The sequence below is a fragment of the Telopea speciosissima genome, chromosome 1 (genome assembly GCF_018873765.1).
Source record: "Telopea speciosissima isolate NSW1024214 ecotype Mountain lineage chromosome 1, Tspe_v1, whole genome shotgun sequence".
Classification (NCBI taxonomy): domain Eukaryota; kingdom Viridiplantae; phylum Streptophyta; class Magnoliopsida; order Proteales; family Proteaceae; genus Telopea; species Telopea speciosissima.
Window position 1 is genome coordinate 10,288,721 of NC_057916.1, and position 18,829 is coordinate 10,307,549.

General features: G+C 37.3%; 2 protein-coding genes and 1 non-coding gene across 5 annotated transcripts in view; 2 read left to right on the forward strand and 1 right to left on the reverse strand.

The window, feature by feature from the left end:
* LOC122664612 (protein translocase subunit SECA2, chloroplastic) overlaps positions 1-18,829 on the reverse strand; it is a 63,081-nt gene that overhangs the window by 31,064 nt on the left and 13,188 nt on the right. For 2 of the 3 annotated variants that reach the window (XM_043860521.1, XM_043860513.1), the window contains exons 1-12: positions 10,238-10,546; positions 10,002-10,136; positions 9,863-9,932; positions 9,711-9,775; positions 9,498-9,618; positions 5,391-5,482; positions 5,115-5,180; positions 4,841-4,905; positions 4,676-4,763; positions 4,475-4,540; positions 4,171-4,286; positions 1,705-1,795 (exon numbers count right to left, since the gene is read on the reverse strand). In XM_043860521.1, coding sequence (XP_043716456.1) covers positions 1,705-1,795; positions 4,171-4,286; positions 4,475-4,540; positions 4,676-4,763; positions 4,841-4,905; positions 5,115-5,180; positions 5,391-5,482; positions 9,498-9,618; positions 9,711-9,775; positions 9,863-9,932; positions 10,002-10,136; positions 10,238-10,405 — 1,143 coding nt within the window. In that variant the 5' untranslated portion in view covers positions 10,406-10,546. Of the gene's footprint in view, positions 1-1,704; positions 1,796-4,170; positions 4,287-4,474; positions 4,541-4,675; positions 4,764-4,840; positions 4,906-5,114; positions 5,181-5,390; positions 5,483-9,497; positions 9,619-9,710; positions 9,776-9,862; positions 9,933-10,001; positions 10,137-10,237; positions 10,547-18,829 lie in introns of those variants that run through there. The other variant, XM_043860536.1, reaches the window with a different exon arrangement.
* Positions 13,262-14,703, forward strand: LOC122664634. The gene is made up of 2 exons (XM_043860548.1): positions 13,262-13,581; positions 13,710-14,703. The coding sequence occupies exons 1-2, from the start codon at positions 13,262-13,264 to the stop codon at positions 14,566-14,568; spliced, it is 1,179 nt and encodes a 392-aa protein (XP_043716483.1). The 3' UTR covers positions 14,569-14,703.
* TRNAW-CCA lies at positions 17,206-17,277 on the forward strand. The gene has a single exon. It is a non-coding gene; the product is annotated as a tRNA-Trp (tRNA).

Below are 18,829 nucleotides of genomic sequence, written 5' to 3' on the forward strand. Positions count from 1 at the left end.
ATGCCTGGGCGCAGGGGCAGCGCACCGCACCCGCCCAGGTAGCGTTCTTTCTCCCATAAATAAATACTTTTTGGAAGAATATAAACTAGTAATGAAGTATGCTTCTCAAATTCTTCAGATGTGGTAACAATGGCAGCACTAGTATCATGGTAGAGATGATGGTGGAAAGATCCTCAGGTCAATCTTGGTCAATATTTGAATGGATAGGGAAAGAAGAATACATAACAGGCCATATGATTGAGTTTGACTTCAAAACTTGACAGGTACACAATCGGCATAGTCATTTATCTACTCAAATGCTGAATTAACATATCAGCCATATGCTGATTTGAAAATAAATCCACTAGATGGTGGGCCAGTCAGTTGAGATATTCCACGAAATTTGACATGCAAAACATCCAAAGGGTAGCCTACCTATTTAGTGGTCAAATCTGGCAGATCAGACCTCCACATGGTTCAAACTTAATTTAACCAGCACATAAGCTTAACCGAACAAACCATTTAGGAAACATTGTCCATGACATGATGACAAGTTGACAACAACAGCAACAACAACAATAATAACAGTGATGATGATGATGAAGATAATAGTCATAATAATAATGACATTAGGTATAATTCTAAGTGTTATGAAGATAATAACCATTATTATTAGGATAGTTATCCATGTACCAGGGGAGGGCAATGTTTCCAAAAATCACTAGACAAATCTGAGCCATCCATTTTTACATTTATTTTTTAATCTGAACTGTCTGTTCCCACTCAAAGTTGGGAGAGTAGACAGTAATGTCTAGAGCACTGGTACACATGTATGGACATACAAGATGTGTGCCAATACAAAAGGGGGTATTTAATTATATTAGACTCCGAAATTTGAGACGTGGCTAATTTAGACCATATACAACGATCGGAATGGACATATCATCTGTCCACGTGGCAGAATAGATGCTTTGTGACATTTGAAAAAATAACATACCTGTCTGACAGTAATAATTCACCTTATTATTATTATTATTACTGCTTTCTTTTCTTATAATATCAGCGATTTACAAACTGGTGTACTTCAAGGCACCAGAAATATTTGAGAGAGAGAATGGTTGTCAGTTATGTAAAAAGAAATGAAAAATTATCTGATGTCCCTAACTTTGACCTGATTTCCCTATTTCAAAGATCTTAATTAAGACTTTGAAGAGAAGCAAAATAATCGCTTGCAACTCTCGTATCCGGTTGCATCGATGGTGTTTTGCATCTCTTCAAAGTCCCTTTTAATTATTTCCAAACTAGGAAGATTTAATTAATTATTTTCTTAATCAGGGGGATCATGTAATTTTCCCAAAAAACAAAAATTAAGAATCATATGAAAATGGAAATAAGTTTTTATTTCTATGTTATATTCAAACAAAAAAAAAACATGTGAATTAAAAATCAAATTATGCAAAATTTAAAAGCTCTGTGAATCAACACCTTATCATGCAAAGTTAAATAACTGTCAATCAAAAACTTCACTACCAAAAGAAAAGTACTCAAAAATAAAGTAAATAAATACTCAAAAAGAAAGCAAATCTACCAATCAACATTTTCCAATAAACAAACCCAATAATCATTCGCTAAGAATCGTTTTGGGCAATCAAATCATTCACTAAGACAAAGAAACAGGACAATAGACAAATAATTTCTTACTAAATAAGCACAGATTAGAGTTACCTCATTAATAATGAGTGCCTTTCCATTCCGAACAATGTATTGCACATCCTGTCGATAGAACTCCTTGGCCTTCAAGGCATTCATCACAAATCTGCAATGTTTCAATACTAAATAAATGAAAGAACATGCTGCTAAAACAATCAAGTATCTAGATTCAAGAATTAACATTTAAGCCCCTCAAAACAACATAATTGGTAATTATATGGACAATATATGGAATTCCAGTCCAGCAAACTATGAGTAGTGAACATAGAGGGTAAAGGCATGGTTTAAAGAATTGGCCTGTATCGTATCGTATGGGCCAATATGTAGCTACTTTTTTTAAAGAAAAAAATTAGGTATCGATAAGTATCCCATTGTAGCGGCTGATACTGCTCGATACGATATGCACGATACATACTGATACTCTCGATACATTAGATTAAGGGGTTGAAAAAAATTTAACGTATCGCAAACGTATAAGCCGATATGGTCAATACATTGCAATATAGTCGATACAACTATTAAAACCTACATGTGCCTTCAGTTAGTGAATTTCAGAAATCAGAAAACACCAAACAGCACCTGACGAACTGGTTTCCACCCAAAACATCAACTTTTGTGACCCCTTCTTTCAAATTTCCAACTTGGGGCTTTGATTCCTTGCTGAAAAATGAATCAAATCAAAGAAACAATGATGTAGGACAAAACATGAAGAAAAAAAGGCCAAAACACTGTTCACGTGAACAGTGCCACAGCCCCTTATTTTGCCTGTGGAATATTATTAGAAGATCCTGTGGGGCCCAAGACCAGATCATGTGAAGACTTTTTAAGAAGGGTCAATTTTGTCTGTGTGGGGATTTGGAAGTTTAGTTTAGTTTCTAATTTTAGATTTAGAAAGTAGACTTAAGTTTCTACTTTTAATTAGATTTATTTTCTATTTTATAGTTTCTAATTTTGTTCTTTGCATGTTGGCTGAATTATAAAGCCTAGTTTCTATTTTCATTAGGTTTCTATTTTTAGTAGTTTCTATTCTCTTTTAACTTGAGGTGCAAGCATAGCCCTCTATTAATTGAAAGTTGTTGTAGCCATTCCCCACAATTTGAATGAAGAGTTAAGATTGCTTATGCAAGTTTTATTGTCCAATTGTGACTTGTGAGGATGAAAGGCAGAGGGCCTTGCTGAGAGAGCTGAAACCTTAGGGATGCTAAAAGCTGGCTGGTGAGAGCTAAATCTCCTTATCCCTTACCTTCTATTTCCCTATCCTCTTCTTCTCACTGTCTACCACACCCAACCAAACCCTATTCCTGCTGTGTTTTGTGACTGCAACTAAGTGCAATCAACTGCTGCTGAAGACCAGAAGTGATTCCCAATCAAGCTCTTGACTGATTGTTGCTGATCATCACCAGAGAAGGACCGAGGTGCACCCCTGCAGATCAGTTTTGTGTCATGTTCCTCCTGCAACATCAAGCCACCTTTTCTTCGAAGCCTGGAGTTTGTTTCAGCAAGGCATTTGAGGATTGAACCAGACCAACAAGAAGCCCACTCAACCCCAGGATGAGCCCCTGTGACTGGTTGGATTGTCCTGCAGCCTTAACCTTCTAATTTCATCACCAACTCAGATCTCCTCTGCTGGTCATCAGAACTGGACCAAACTTGCAGCAAAGCTTCACCCCATCAAGGCTGAAACTTGATTCCCATTGGAGCCCATTTCCAGTGCTGGTTTGCAAGTTATTCCATAACCTTCTAATTTTGAGTTATCTTCATAACTCAATATTCAGCCATCAGAATTGGCTGTAATTTGGAGCAAAGGACCTGATCAGCATCACCTCCACTTAACCTAAGTTTGGTAGCCATCTGTTGGCCAGTTTGATCTACCTCCTCAGTTACTAATTCGGGTTTATTGCTATTATGATGTTCTGTTGCAACCTGTCATCGATCCTACTGTAGAGTGGTTATTAATTGAACCCCTTCTACATTAAACAATCAACACATTACCATCACTATTTCGACTGGGGCAGTATTGTGCTTTATGTTCGGTCGTTGCACAACATCATCCTAGTCGTTCCTATTCCTGAAGACCCTTCCAGATATGAGTTTGAACCATCCCGACACTCTTCATGGCAATAGACTATTACTAAATGTAAAAAACCTCAACCTTTATAACAATTTCAATTTAATGCACTTGTCTCGTTATACGTTGTTCTCCATTTTAGTGTTTATGCATGATACATGTTATATATTACTTATTTACATTATTTTTTGCTCCAAAAGTGTATTTCCATGTGTATCTTGACCATTTTCATATATATCTTTAGCACATCTTGCATATCTCCGATACGTCTCTTAACATCACCCCACCAATACGATACGTGATACCGATACTTTAAACCTTGGGTAAGAGTTCACTGACATAGCAGAAAGTGTTCATCCATAGTGAATTACAGAGAATCACAATAAAATATTAGAAAAGAAATATGTATACACCTCGCCCAAGGATCATTCTCATCCCATAGGTCATTAGTTTCAAGTGCCATCTCAGCGAGTGCAATTCCTTCCTCAGTCAACTCCACAGAATTATCCTTAAGTTCCACGTTATAATGCTGTTAGACAAAAAAATTATTCTCTTAGTACGATACTAGGCTAGAACAAACTTTTTTTTCCTCTAGTAGAAAGAGCAGACTAAGTCCACATCCAAATCCAAATTAAATAATATCATAACTGCATGACCTTTGTCATTAAAGAAAAATGGGTCAAAACTTATTTATAAACAAGAAACGACAGCACTTACAAGATCGCGTACAAGTAAGTCAGCCACTTTGGCTGCAACTGGATATCGTGCAGCATCTTTACTAGCCTAATTGGAAAACACAAATTGAGGTGAAAATATCAAATAAGTTACTTCTACCATTGTGAAACTATTCTTTAACAATATTTATATTGAAACCATAAAGCCATTAAGAACACCACCAAAAATATGACTAAAAATTACCTCACCACTTATTAGCAAGGGATTCCTCCCTTCATCAATAAGCACAGAGTCAACTTCATCAACTATCGCAAAATGAAATGGCTTTGGCCTGTTTGGACAACGAACACACTGCTTGTAGCTCAAGGAAACAGAGAATAATAACATTTATATGACTTGTAAATGTACCATCTCATAACAAGTTGTCCACTGCTAGTAGCAAGATTGTCTCGGAGGTAGTCAAAGCCAAGTTCCTGTAGGGCATTCAAAACTAGCTAAGTATCAAAGACCAGTAAGAATCTGTAACAGTCACAACCAAACTGCAGTATCTAGAAAACAGGTCACATAAACCCATATCCAGGTAGTAATCAAACAAAAGCCACCTCCGAGACCAGCTTAAGTATTATTTTCAGTAATAATTAATAAAGGTCAATCAGATTATGTGGAACATTAAATGCCTTACAGAATTATTGGTGTATGTTATGTCACAGTTATAGTTGGATCTCCTTTCTTTGGCTGCCATTCCCCCCTGACAAGTAACCAACACGAGAGAAAAAAAAAGTGATGAAAATTAAGGGTGTATAGATATTCTTTTTTAAGAAAATTATCGATTCTGAACATTGGTTCCAAACATTTAGACTGTAGGGACAGAATAAATTCTAGCTAAACCACCACCTCGAAAATGGACAAACATGCGAAACAATACGTATAACTTCAATTGTTCACAGCAAGAAATTACCTGGATAAGACCCACAGACAAACCTAGGAAACGGTGAACACGACCCATCCAGTCAGCATCACGCTGAGCTAAGTAATCATTGACAGTTACCACTGTCAAAACAACAACAATGCCAAATATAGAAAACATCAGTATTAGATTTACATTTACGTATGAGCAAAAATTCCGGTGATATATTACCATGAGTGTCAACCATGAAACACAAAGTGCTAAAAAATCTAGCAGTAGGATAACATGAGGCATCTAGTAGAATCAAATTTACACCCGTTGAGTGGAAGTATTTTAAATCTTAAAAAGGCTTCAGACCCCTAAAGCTCTGTCCGATATCAAATTTTTTCAGCTGCTTCTTCTTCTCCTATTTGCTTGAATGTAGAGCAATGGATCTATATTCTATCCCAAGTATTGGTGGCAAAAGACAAGTTGGTTGAGGGTCGGGATGGGTTGACCACGAAAGATTTTTGTATTTTTGGCTAAAAGTAAGCAATGAATTAGATAAATTGATAAAAGACCCAAAAAAACATGGGATTAACATCCAGGCGCATACCCAAACGAGAAAATAAAATGATACCCAAATAAATAAAAAAAATTGGAATCTCCACCTTTGGCAATGCCATCAGCAGAGAATTCTAATCGAGCTTAATCCACAAATCTATATCTTTTGTAGTCCAAAAGATCACAAATGATCTCAGTATCAACATAGTCCGGGGGGTAATCACATACATGAGACTGTTGAGTACTTGCACCTTTTTTGGCTAATATATCAGCTACACTATTGCCTTCTCTAAAATGATGTGTGATTTTCCAAACAGTATAGACCAGATATGAACTGAAAAAGAGCCACTTCTGCAAGAAAAATGATGGCAATGATCAGGTTGACCACAGAGGGTAATAACTAAGTACCCAACCCAAATGTAAACCATTAACATAATCAGCTTGACTTCCCAGAATCTCATCCTGATACTTCTCTATGTATTCCACAATGTACACAAACTAATTGTATAATATCAATATAAGGACGACAAAAAATGCTATACATGACGATGAAAATATAGGACACAACAAACAAAATAACAAATACTAAATATGTCATGAAAACAAAGGACAAATATATGCAAAATACAATGGAAGGTAGTGGTTGGGCACATTGGGGCTGTAGCAAGGTTCGTAATCCAGGTATCGGACTCGGGATCTGTCAAGGCCGATACCAATCCGGACCAGTCAGAATCGGTTTGGATCGGTCAAAAATGACCAAAATCCAGGTTTTACTGGATCGGGCTTGGATTGGTCAAAAATATAATAAAATACTAAAATTTGGTATGGATCGGTCAAAATACCTAAATAAATGACAAGTATTGGATCGGATCGGCCGATCCAGGACTATCTTGCCAGATCGGTCTAATCTTGGGACCGGCCTTGGCCGATACCAATCCGATCCGAGATTACGAACCATGGGATGTAGAGAGACAACTAAGGAGGGTTGGCTGGGTGGGCATCAACACAGGCCCAACTTTCACAAGGAAATAATCAACTCATAACCTAACACAATGAAGGAGAACCGAAGACCAGCATAACTATATGTAATCTAGCCCAATCCAACTAGGATGGGATATATTTGGTCAAGACTATCGGAAGAAGAAGGATTAGTTTACAATATTACATGAGTTTAATATAAATGATATAAAAGGCGACGACTGTTAGTCACCTTCACTGACAAGGCACAATTCTAGCCACCATGCCTACTACTTCAAGAGACTCTGGCCCTACTAACAATTCGATAACACAATAACAGAAATGCAAAATGCAAGTGATAGCTTTATCTTTAACATAAAAGATCTCAGTACTTCAGGTGTTCTATGGAGAAACACAAAAGGACATGTTTTTTCTAATGAAATTAAAAAATAATAGTACAATGACCAAAGAGAAACAAGGCACAACAGCCTGTCAAGACTATATGGACATATAAAACAAGCAATAAAACTGTAAATCAAAAACAACTACAGCAACAATCTTGTTTTGAAAGCCAAACACATGACCACATGAAAATCTTTGGTCTGACCACTCCTTGCTTTGCCAAATACCTGCCAAGTCCCCGGCCAATCTTCAACTCTATTATTGAAGAGTTCACCGGGAAGAAAGATACATAACATGGAAGCATAATGAAACAAAGGACCCAATTCGATTTAGATTGAAACTAAGGATTTGCTTGATTACTAATTAATAGTCTCCATCATATTGTGGCTGATAGAGATTCCTATTCAAATGGGAAGAGTGATCATTGTTTGATTGTTATGATTTTCTCGAACTAATTTCCCATGATTAAACACAAGCCTTTCTGAGTACCCAATGATTAAACACAAGCATTCAACTCAACAAACAAACTCTTCCTCCAGCCAAAATGAGTTGCTAATTAAGGACCCAATTGATGTCAGCTATCTAGTCAAAGGTACCGAAAATAGGCGAAATAACAAGTGCAAGACAAAATATTGATTGAAACATAACCTGCATGATGAAAAACCAGGGCTCATAAAGTTACTACTTCATATGACGCCATATTCTATCCTCAGTTTACATGAAGGTGACGCAACATATACAATTGAGTTTTAGGGCTAGCAATCTGCATAAGCAAGCTTTCTCTCTCACTCTCTCTGTTTAGTAAACAATGTGGCAATGCCCAATCTATAAGGCACTGAGCAACATCAGCAGAAATTCTAGATAACATCTGGAATTGTCTTTACACACACTTCTGTTTCTTTCTTTCCACAGACCAAATAAAATGGCACATATGCAGAAAATTCAATAGAACGCTTCCTTGTGTTTTAAATTGAGCGACCAGCGTATATACATTCTCTCTTGCCCTCTCTCCCTCTTTTAGGTTGAAACATTGAGAAGGCATCTAGTAGTTAGAATCCATTAGGTCCTCTCTCCTTCTCCCTCTTATATGTTCACACCCTTTTGTTCAATTTATCAACTTTTTTTCCAACCTAATATCAGTCATTTTTTTTACCTTCAACTTTTGAAAACTTTTAAACAATAATCATGCCAAGAATCAACCTTAATCAATGCCATCTAAAAACATTCAATAGAGTCCAGAGATGCCCCAATAAGAACTGTAGAACTGCCCAAAATCCTGTTAATTTGCAAGTAGTCCCCCCCCCCAATACTCAATATTTTCTAGACGTATAACCCTTAGGTCTACTAATATTTAGAAGAGTCAACTTGGGGCCAAGGTTCATTAATTGTTATATAGTTATCCATCCAATTGATAAGATTCAAAGGAAATTTCTAAATTATAAAAAGATAATTTAATATATGTAACTGTCTCAACCTTAGCTCATCCATCATGGTAAACCAATACAAAGGGCAAAGTGGGTAATCTGAATTAAATTTAATGTTCCATAGATCCAAGTAAAGCTTGTCTTTTTTATGCTTTATAGATTATTACCTCTCTTCCTCTTCCCTTCCTCTCTCTTTCCATTACACCCATCATTTAATCAATTCCATTCCTCTATTTTTTGAGACACAATCCACCATAAATCAATGCATGGGGACAATAAATAAATATCATTGGCTAAAACAAACATTGTGAGCAGCTTCTTCAAGCATTAAGTGACATGTACCTTTTCAAACACGAGCTTAACTTCTTTTTTTCTTCTTTTTGGTAAGTTAAGCTGAAGATGTTTGTTCGTTGGGTTACCCTAACTTTAACTACTGTTTTCCTTCTTTCCCTTTCACATTTTCTTCTCTTTTTTTTTTTCTTTTTTTTGTTGTTGTTGTTGTTGATGTTGGGGGGGCGTGGAAGGAGTTGGTGGTGTTTCAAAAGTTGGTCCAATCCTCGTCTTATATACCCAAAAAAGTACAATTGCAAAGCTATCAGAAGGAAAAAAATTTTAAAAATACGAAACAAAAATGAGCAGGAACTTTGTAGTTTATATTTATAGAACAAGGTTATGAAGTGGACTATTTTCTAGCAGGTACTCCACAAAGGAAGTTCTGAAATGCATTGCTACCTCTGCAAAATATAGACTAATGATCCTATACATTTATATATGATCAATTAAACTGGCCATTTTCAGAAAGAAAACAGAATAATAAGGATAGAAAACCTACCATGGACACCCTCCCCTGTGAGTGCGTTAAGATAAGCTGCTAATGTAGAAACCAGAGTTTTTCCCTCACCCGTCTTCATCTCGGCAATGGATCCATCATGAAGCACGGCTCCACCAATGATCTAGCATTAAAATAAATGAAATGAGAATAACCAATTTTCTTTCTTAATCAAGAATTATACTATTCTTCTTGGGTTGGGAGTGGAAGAGTCACCTGCACATCAAAATGACGCATCCCAAGCTTCCTTTTAGCAGCTTCACGAACAACAGCAAACGCCTCTACAAAAATGTAAACAAACATCATTTCCAATTTGCCCAAAAAACATGAAATTCAAATTCCAAGATTGAACGGAATAATTTCTGCACCAGCTTGGATATCAGCGAGTGTTTCCCCTTGTCTAAGACGCCCACGGAATTCCTCAGTCTTCGCAGTCAACTGCTTTAAATACAGAACAAGCCGTGAGAGAAGAGTAAAACTGACAGATACCCAATGCGAAGAGCAAACCTGTTCATCCGACAATCTTTGAAATTGGGGCTCGAGAGCGTTGACAGAATCCACAAGACGATGGTAGTCCCGAACAACCCAGTAATTTAAGCTAGCGTAGTCACTCCAGTTCTTCTTAAGACCACCCAAACGCTCCTGAAACAGAGAAACATCAAGAAGACCAGAAAATTTTTTATTTAGAAACTGAAAACAAAAACAACACACCCAAGAGAGACCAGGAGGAAGTGATATAGAACCTTGAGAGAGGCGACAATGGGCTTGGGATAAGAACGATATCGTCGCCATTGATAAGAAGAAGATGAAGAAAGAATTGGAAAGGGTTTAGTAGGGATTAAGATGGCTCGACGACGGAACTGTTCAGTGGGAGTAGAGAAAGGTTTAGGGAGCGAAGGTGAGAGAGCCATGGAAGCAGGTATTCGCTTTGTGTATCTTTGTGATAAGGTCGATTACAGGATCTTATGGCCTCGTTTGATTTGGCAGCTGAAGCTTTCCCGCCAACGGACGGCGAAAAGGGTGGTACATCAGAACCAAGAGGAGAGCACTGAGCTGTTCCCTTGCGATATTGTGAGTTGTGACACCTAGCAAAGGTTATAGGTTTCCGAATCTCGATTACGATACGATTTGGTTGGAATAGGGCGGTATCAGGCTGGTATAAGGCGTAATTTCAAAACATGCCCTTTTTTTTTGCTTGATTCACTTAATCCGTAACGGTATCGTAACAGTATTGAACTCCGACAGTATTGATCTCTATTGGTTCTGATTCAAATTAAGATCGGATCAAAATCGGTGGGAATCAGCTAAGAACATGTCAAAACCCTAGAAGCTGGAATCAAGAAGAAGAAGCAGATGTTTCCACATATCTTTATTATTATATTTTTTTTTTGGGGTGCAGTTCTGTATGCCGCAGCGCAACCTGCCCCCAGGCACATAGGGGTGGGCACAATGACCATCTTGCCCCCTGCATAGGCTGCCCAAGTGCCTGGCCGCAAGCTGCGTTGCGGCACTGAGAACATTTTCCCCTTTTTTTTTCAGGGAAAGGTATTCACACACACACGAGATATTCTCCCATGGACTCTGTCAAATGAGGGATAGGGGGTATTTATGTTATTTTTGATAGGCATTTATACCAATCTAACTTTAATCAATTCTAGTCATACACATGCACGGTGATGCACGAAAACTTTTGCCTTTCTTTATTCAAAAGTTATGTAGATTTTATCATTCACATCTTTTTCGAAAAAAATATGATCAAAATAAATATCTAAATGCATTCATGGTTGATTGGATTTGAGAATTAGGAATAATAAATAATATGGGTTAACCGAATCCAATTTGGCCAATTACATCAATTCCAATCCGAGCTGCCCGGCAGGACCCTATTGCCAAGACACAGCAAGGCGAGGAAATGACCATACCCCCCCCCCCCTACTTTTTGGGTGTTTTTGCTAGGTTGGACCTTCCAGCTCCCACCACGGCAAGAGGAGAGCCGATTTCTAGAAGTTATCCGTTATGCATCCGTTCACTTTCTTTGGGAAAGTGAATAGACAAGAAGAAAGATTCATATTTATTTTTACTTTGTGAGAAGATCATACAGGATTATCCATAGATAGAAGTTTGCCATTTGGTAAAAATAAAATATGAGACAAATTTTATGAACAGTTGTGCATGGTGCACGGTCAGCATACTTGGACCCTTGATGGATACAAAAGCTCCCTTGAAATATCATAACAACCCCCCCTCTAGGAAATCGGCTCTCCTCCAATTGTGACGGGACCTGGAGAATCCAACCAAGCAAAAACAGAGGTGTTTGGGTCATTTCACAAGCGAGTCCTCCCTATAAAATGACCAACCCCCCCCCCCCCCCCAAAGATTATTTGCCTCTAGAGGTTGTTAAATACGTCGTAAGACAAAGAAGGGTCTCTTCCCCCCCGCTAAGACAAGAAATCTGATGTGGCTCCGCATCAGCATTGCCTATAAAACATATTTATGAAATTGTTGGGACTTTAGGCTCACCAACAGAAGAGCTCTAGCTAGCATAGAGACAAATTAATTATAAGTACAGTAGTTTTCTCCGTCTACAAAAATTTGTTCCAGTCGCTATACCTTCCAAGTTAAACAAGCCAAGCTAATAATTGACAAATTTAATGTCAACTTGAGGTTTTGTTTCCGTAATCGCTCCCAAAAATACCCACAGAGAAGGAGGAAGCGTGTGAAGAGTGGAAACTAGCTATACATTAATAATGAGCTTAGAAGGGTCAATCAAACCTATTGAATTTTCAGAAAGTGACTTGGTTTTTATCACTATTTTATTTTTATTTTTTTTGTTTCTTTTAAGGTTGAATTCTTAAAATATGGAAAGACTCTAATAGGAAACTACGGCTGCATTTGGTTTGCATTCTTGGAATAGATTCTGGGTATAGAACGCATTCTGATTCCCAGTTCTTTTATATTTTTTTCGTTTCACAACGTTTTCTATTCGCAGAATTTATTCCAAAAATGCATACCAAACACAGCCTACATCTAAGCTGCTGTCACATGCATCTGATACTCATCTTTGTTGTATCTTGAGTTCAGGTTGCACTTAAATCTCTTCACTACAAAAACTCCCCTATTTCTGTTGTTCAGCCTAACATTTCACCACTCCCCTTGCATGTTGTGAACTCTTCCCCTAGTAACATTTTCTGGCTTAAGTTTCAAGTTTTCATGAAATACCCTGATGTGTCACTTCCTGATTGCTTCAACAGTTCTTCCTAAAAGAAGCATCAATGAAGGATACAAACTCAAATTCAAAGAAAGCAATATAATTTCAGATTTTGGGTATAACAACAAAGTTTGACCATGCTCAATCTTGTTGCCACATTTTTCACTTTACAACGAAGATTCTTTGCAAGGACGGACACTTCACAATTAAGAGGTCATGAGTTTAACTCTCCTTGAGTTCTATCTATAAAAAAAAATAAAATTAAAAAACTTATCTTCTAAAGTCAACACATGAAACTTCCCAGAAAATTCAATTGGTCTTATCTAGAAAAAAATTATTATTATTATTATTATTATTTTTGGGTGGGTTGGGAAGGTGGTGTTATAAATAGGTATCCTCTATTAAAAAAAATAATAAAATCTTATCCGACCTGTGTGTAACATTGATTCTTAATATTAGGAATTTTTTTTTTTCCTGCTACCTTTCTTATATATATGTAAGGTGAGATGATGAACTCCATCAAAAAAATAATTCAATCATAGAGAAGAGAAGATTCAGAATGTATGTGACTAAGCCTCTCTCTTTGTACAGAGAGTCCCCAAACTCTCTCTCACTGCCCCCACCTGAAGGACCCAATACAGGGTATCTAGTGATCCAAGATGAAGAATCTGTTGAAACTTGTTGTTTTGGATTGTGCAAAGACCCCAAGATCAGAGAATTCCCATTCCCTCAAAACAGGATGCTGACAGTCAAATATGAAGAGGAATATGGAGACTCCTCATGGGAGAAATGCTTCCATGTCTACTTCATTCCAGTCCTGAATCAGCCTTTATCATCCAACAAATACTATGTTATAAAAGCTCGAAGGAAACATAAAGGGTAAGTATCAGAGATTCCTTTAAGTTTCATATTTGTTTTGCAAAACATGTTTCCAATCAGCCTTTATTTCTGTCCATAAATAACTAAACTCTCTCTTACTGTATTTAAACTTTCAATTAACTTTGCAGGGAAGCATACACAAGTTCTACAGAGGAGAACATGATAAACTGTTGTTTCTGCAAGTGTGTGAAAGATGTGAAAACAAGAGCTTTGGATCATCAAGATCCATATCAGCAATTTGAAATCACTCATATGCAACATTGCTGTACTAAAGGTTATGTGGCCAAGTCTGTTGCTCCTGATGGGTTTCCACCATACTTCTTAAGGAGACGAGAAGGGTGGGAAATAAGTACTTCAACTCCACTTCAGCCCCCGTTAGGCGAGGCTAATGGCCTCAACGAATCCTTCCGTGCCCAGCTTCCGAAATTCGACTTTCCTCTATCAAGTAAAACTTCTGAGCATTTGGTCATAGGGAAGTGGTACTGTCCTTTTATGTTTGTAAAGGAAGAAGTTAAGTTTGAAAGATCATTAATGTTTTATGATATGACACTTGAACAAAAATGGGAAAAGATTTATGAATGTGATAATGATCTCAGCAAAAACAATGCTGTGATGTTGGATTTGCCTGTTCAGACTGAAGTTGCATTGCTCTTTGGCAAGGAAGCTGTAAACGATGACTCAGATGTAGTTGATGGGGTGATGTGGTTTAGATCTCTTACTAATACAAAAGGAAAAGGCTCTAGTGTGGGATTGAGTTTAGCAATCATAGAGAGGATGAAATGGGAGCAAGAAAGATTGTGTTGGATGGGTGGACAGCAAAAACAGGTGAGGATTGAAAGAGTTGAGGAATTTGGAGAGAAGAATGGGTGGAAAAAGTATGCTTGTTATATATTGGTAGAGAGGTTTTCATTGACAAGAATGGATGGAAGTTTGCTGCTGACTTATGAGTATAGGCATACCCATCAACTTCATAGTAAATGGGAATGAGCCCTGGTATTCCTTATAGATTGCAATCTATATAAGCTAAATTATTTGAGATCTGAATAGTATCTTATTGTGTTTTTTGAGTGTAGATCAAGTAAATATAGGTTGGCTTTTAAGTTTGTACTACCTAATTTCTATCATGCAAGCCACATATGTAAGGATTATATTTTATATGGGAAGCAGTTTTCTGTACAGGAGTGTGGCCTACACCAGCACTCCCATGTGTCTATCTCTCTACTCCTTAAAACAAGGGGGCAGAGGTGTCTTCTCACATGGGGAGAAGAGAGATAGACTCATGGGAGTGCTGGCGTAAGCCACACTCCCGGACAGAAAACTTTTTCCCATTTTATATATATAATGCCACCAAAGTTGTTTATTGATGATATTATACTGCCATTGTACTTGGGAAAGAGAATTCATTGTACTTTGCAAGGACGGACACTTCACAATTAAGAGGTCATGAGTTTAACTATCCTTGAGTTCTATCTATCCAAAAAATTAAAAATTAAAAAACTTATCTTCTAAAGTCAACACATGAAACTTCCCAGAAAATTCAGAAAATTCCTTATAGAATGCAATCTATATAAGCTAAATAATTTGAGATCTGAATAGTATTTTATTGTGTTTTTTTGAGTGTAGATCAAGCAAGTACTGGTTGGCTTTGACTTTTGTATTACTTGGTTTCTACCATACAGTCCACATAAGTAAGGTTATATTTTATACATATAGTACCACCAAAGGTATTTATTGATCACAAAAAAAACAGATATTGTACTGTCATAGTACTTGGGAAAGAGAATTCATGACCATAGTTAGCAAAAACGCGTTTAAAATGTATTACAAGGGTAAGTTAAGACCACATAAAATTTGATTTATCCCCGTAACAAAGAAGAAAAATTTATGGTGTTTTTTGTTGAACTTGCAAGATTGCTGTCCCTAGAAACCATAATATACACCAAAATCTGTTTTCTCTTGACTTCAGCATTCTATTATAACTCCATCTGCATAAACAATAAACTTAAAATAATAAGTGTCCAAATAATTATATAAAACTAACTCCAAATAAAAAAAGATACAATCATCTGCAAACATAGGGTTTAAATGCCAAATATTAAAACAAATGCATGATGGAGCTGGTCTATTATTTTTATCCATATAACTTTTCTTAAGAGTCAGGATACTGTTAAGATAATAATGTAAGGGAAAAAGAAGCCTGTCTGGGATCGTGGCCCTGTGCCTGCGCCATGGCCAACAGGAGAGAGCGCGCGGACACCAACTAGGAGGGGATCAAGGGGCACGATGGTCATTTCGCGTGCCTTGTGTCTGGGTGCAGGGGCCATGCTCCCCCATAATGTAAAAACTCATAAATAACTTGATGACCCAAAAATTTTCAACCTGGAAGTTCTATGGCACGCAAATTCTATGGACATGTCATCCACATCTATTGAAACAAACACTAAGAAACAAAACAGAGCAAAGATGATACAGAGATTTATTGTGGTTCACACACCAATGTGATGTGCTACATCAACAAGTGAAACAAAAGATGATTCACTATGTAATGGAAGAAGATACAATGGAGATCTCTCAAGAACACCTAAAGGTCGGCACAGTAAGAACTCTCTTCCCAAAACCCTAACACGAAAACCCCAAAACTCACTTCTTACTCTTACTTACACAACAAGACAGTAAAAAACTCAGTAATGCTCCTTCAAGTCTGGTCGGGTCGTACTTAGTCGGCCCAAGCCCTCCGCTACCATCATAGACATCAGGAAAAAAAATAAAAAAAGGATCCGGCTCCTCTCCAATGAGCGTGCCAGCCATGGAGTGCCTAATGTGCATCCAACGGCTTGGCTGGCTGGCACGCATCACTGAGCACACGCCAGGATGTGTGTCAGGCAGCCCAGCCGTTGGATGCCTCATTAGGCGGATGCCTCCAAGCAAATGAGACCGACATCAGAAAAAAAAATCTCATTCGGATCACCACAAAAAAATATTAGAGAAGACCAATATTTGAAATAGGTACAAGAATTCGAGAGACACATAACAATATCATCATTTATCAATCTTCTAAGTTTCAGCCCACTCTGCTTTTCTATGAGGAGAGATAATGTTTCAAACTTCAAATACATTTCCCTTACTACTAAGTCTCACAGCCCATTTCAACCAATGCAATGATCTTTTTTCCACCATAGTCTTCTTCTTTTTAAAAAAGAAGTTGCCTTTTTCAGTTGTCGTTTACATGTTGGAGCTACAAGTACAACAAATTTAAATATGGGTAATTTCTGAAAACCAAATAAATTAAAGAAAAAGAAATATTATCTATTAAGAGAAGATCAGAAACACTGTGCCATAGAAAACAGAGTAGACAATTTCCATAATGCAACTCATACACACCAATCTGTGAGAAATCCAACACAGCCACCTAAACAGCTCCAAAACCAGTAAATCACAACCAAATGTTGATTTAGAGTACCCATAAACTTAACAGCAGCTAGAATTTGAGAGGGTTTATAGAAAACAACAAGTGACGATCAAAAGCAAATAAATTCTGAAAATTACAATTGCCTTGAGCCGCACGTGAACCCATGTTTGGTTTTTATGAGTTTAATATTTAGAAAACATGGATATACAGAAGGTGGATCCGTGGCGCAATGGTAGCGCGTCTGACTCCAGATCAGAAGGTTGCGTGTTCGATTCACGTCGGGTTCAATCCCAAATCCACCTTTTTTTTTTTTTTTTTCTCTCACAATCTTCTTCATGGATTTTGTTTGGTCTTTCTCATGACGTCTTGCCAATGTGAGCAAAGTTTAAGTTCAGTGTAAACTGACGAGAGACCTGGAAAAACTGGTGACTTCAACACCTTCCATTCTTCTACCCACAAACAAAGCTTGAATTCTTTGCCAAAACATCTTTAGTAACTTCCTTCTTGTTAATCACAGACAATTAACTTCCCAATTGCTTCAACAGTCCTTCCTAGAAGTATCAATGAAGGATACAAACTCAAAGTCAAAGAAATTAATATAATTTCAGATTTTGGGTAAAACAAATTGCAACAAAGTTTGACCAGAATAATTATCATCTTCAATTCATGGGCACCTCCAATTCCTCTAACAGGAGGGAGTGGACCCTACCTTAGGCAGTGTTTTCGGGTAGAAAGTAGGGTGATCATTTCCGCCCCCATGTGAGGAATTGGAGAGGGCAGCGAATTGAAGGGGATAACGATTCGTTTGACCATGCTCAATCTTGCCACATTTGCCGCGTTTTGTAAACGTCATATGATGGATAATATCATTTTTTTTTAATGTGAGGAATTGCAACGAAGATTCTTTGCAAGTACGGACACTTTACAATTAAGAGGTCATGAGTTAAACTCTCCTTGAGTTCTATCTATCAAAAAATTAAAAATTAAAAAGGTCATCTTCTAAAGTCAACACATGAAACTTCCCAGAAAATTCAATTGGTCTTATCAGAAAAAAGAATATTATTATTATTTTCTGATCTCTGTTTAACGCTGATTCTTAATATTAGGAAATACTTTTTTTTTTTCTGCTACCTTGCTTATATATATGTAAGATGAGATGATGAATTCCATCAAAAAAATAATTCAATCATAAAGAGGAGAAGATTCAGAATGTATGTGACTAAGCCTCTCTCCTTGTACAGAGAGTCCCCAAACTCTCTCTCACTGCCCCCACCTGAAGGACCCAATACAGGGCTCTCCTTGTACAGAGTGTCCCAAAACTCTCTCTCACTGCCCCCACCTGAAGGACCCAATACAGGGTATCTAGTGATTCAAGATGAAGAATCTGTGGAAACTTGTTGTTTTGGATTGTGCAAAGACTACAAGATCAGAGAATTCCCATTCCCTCAAAACAGGATGCTGACAGTCAAATATATAGAGCACCACGGACAGTCCTCATGGGAGAGACGGTTCCATGTCTACTTCATTCCAGTTCTGAATCAGCCTTTATCATCCAACAAATACTATGTTATAAAAGCAAGAGGGAAACATAAAGGGTAAGTATCATGATTCCTTTAATTTCCATATTTGTTTTGTAACACATGATTCCAATCAGCCTTTATTTCTTTCCCAGTTATTGATTGTGATCTGTCCATAGATAAGTAATCATTTTCATAGCTCTAAGGATTAATGTGTATATACAGACTAATGATTTTCTTACTGTATTTAAACTTTCAATTAACTTTCCAGGGAAGCATACACAAGTTCCACAGAAGAGAACATGGTAAACTGTTGTTTCTG

Excerpts from the sequence above, each read along its gene's own strand:
- LOC122664634 (XM_043860548.1), top strand. The coding sequence starts at position 13,262 with ATGTATGTGACTAAGCCTCTCTCTTTGTACAGAGAGTCCCCAAACTCT. Across the intron at positions 13,582-13,709 it reads GCTCGAAGGAAACATAAAGG|GGAAGCATACACAAGTTCTA; the intron begins GTAAGTATCAGA and ends TTAACTTTGCAG.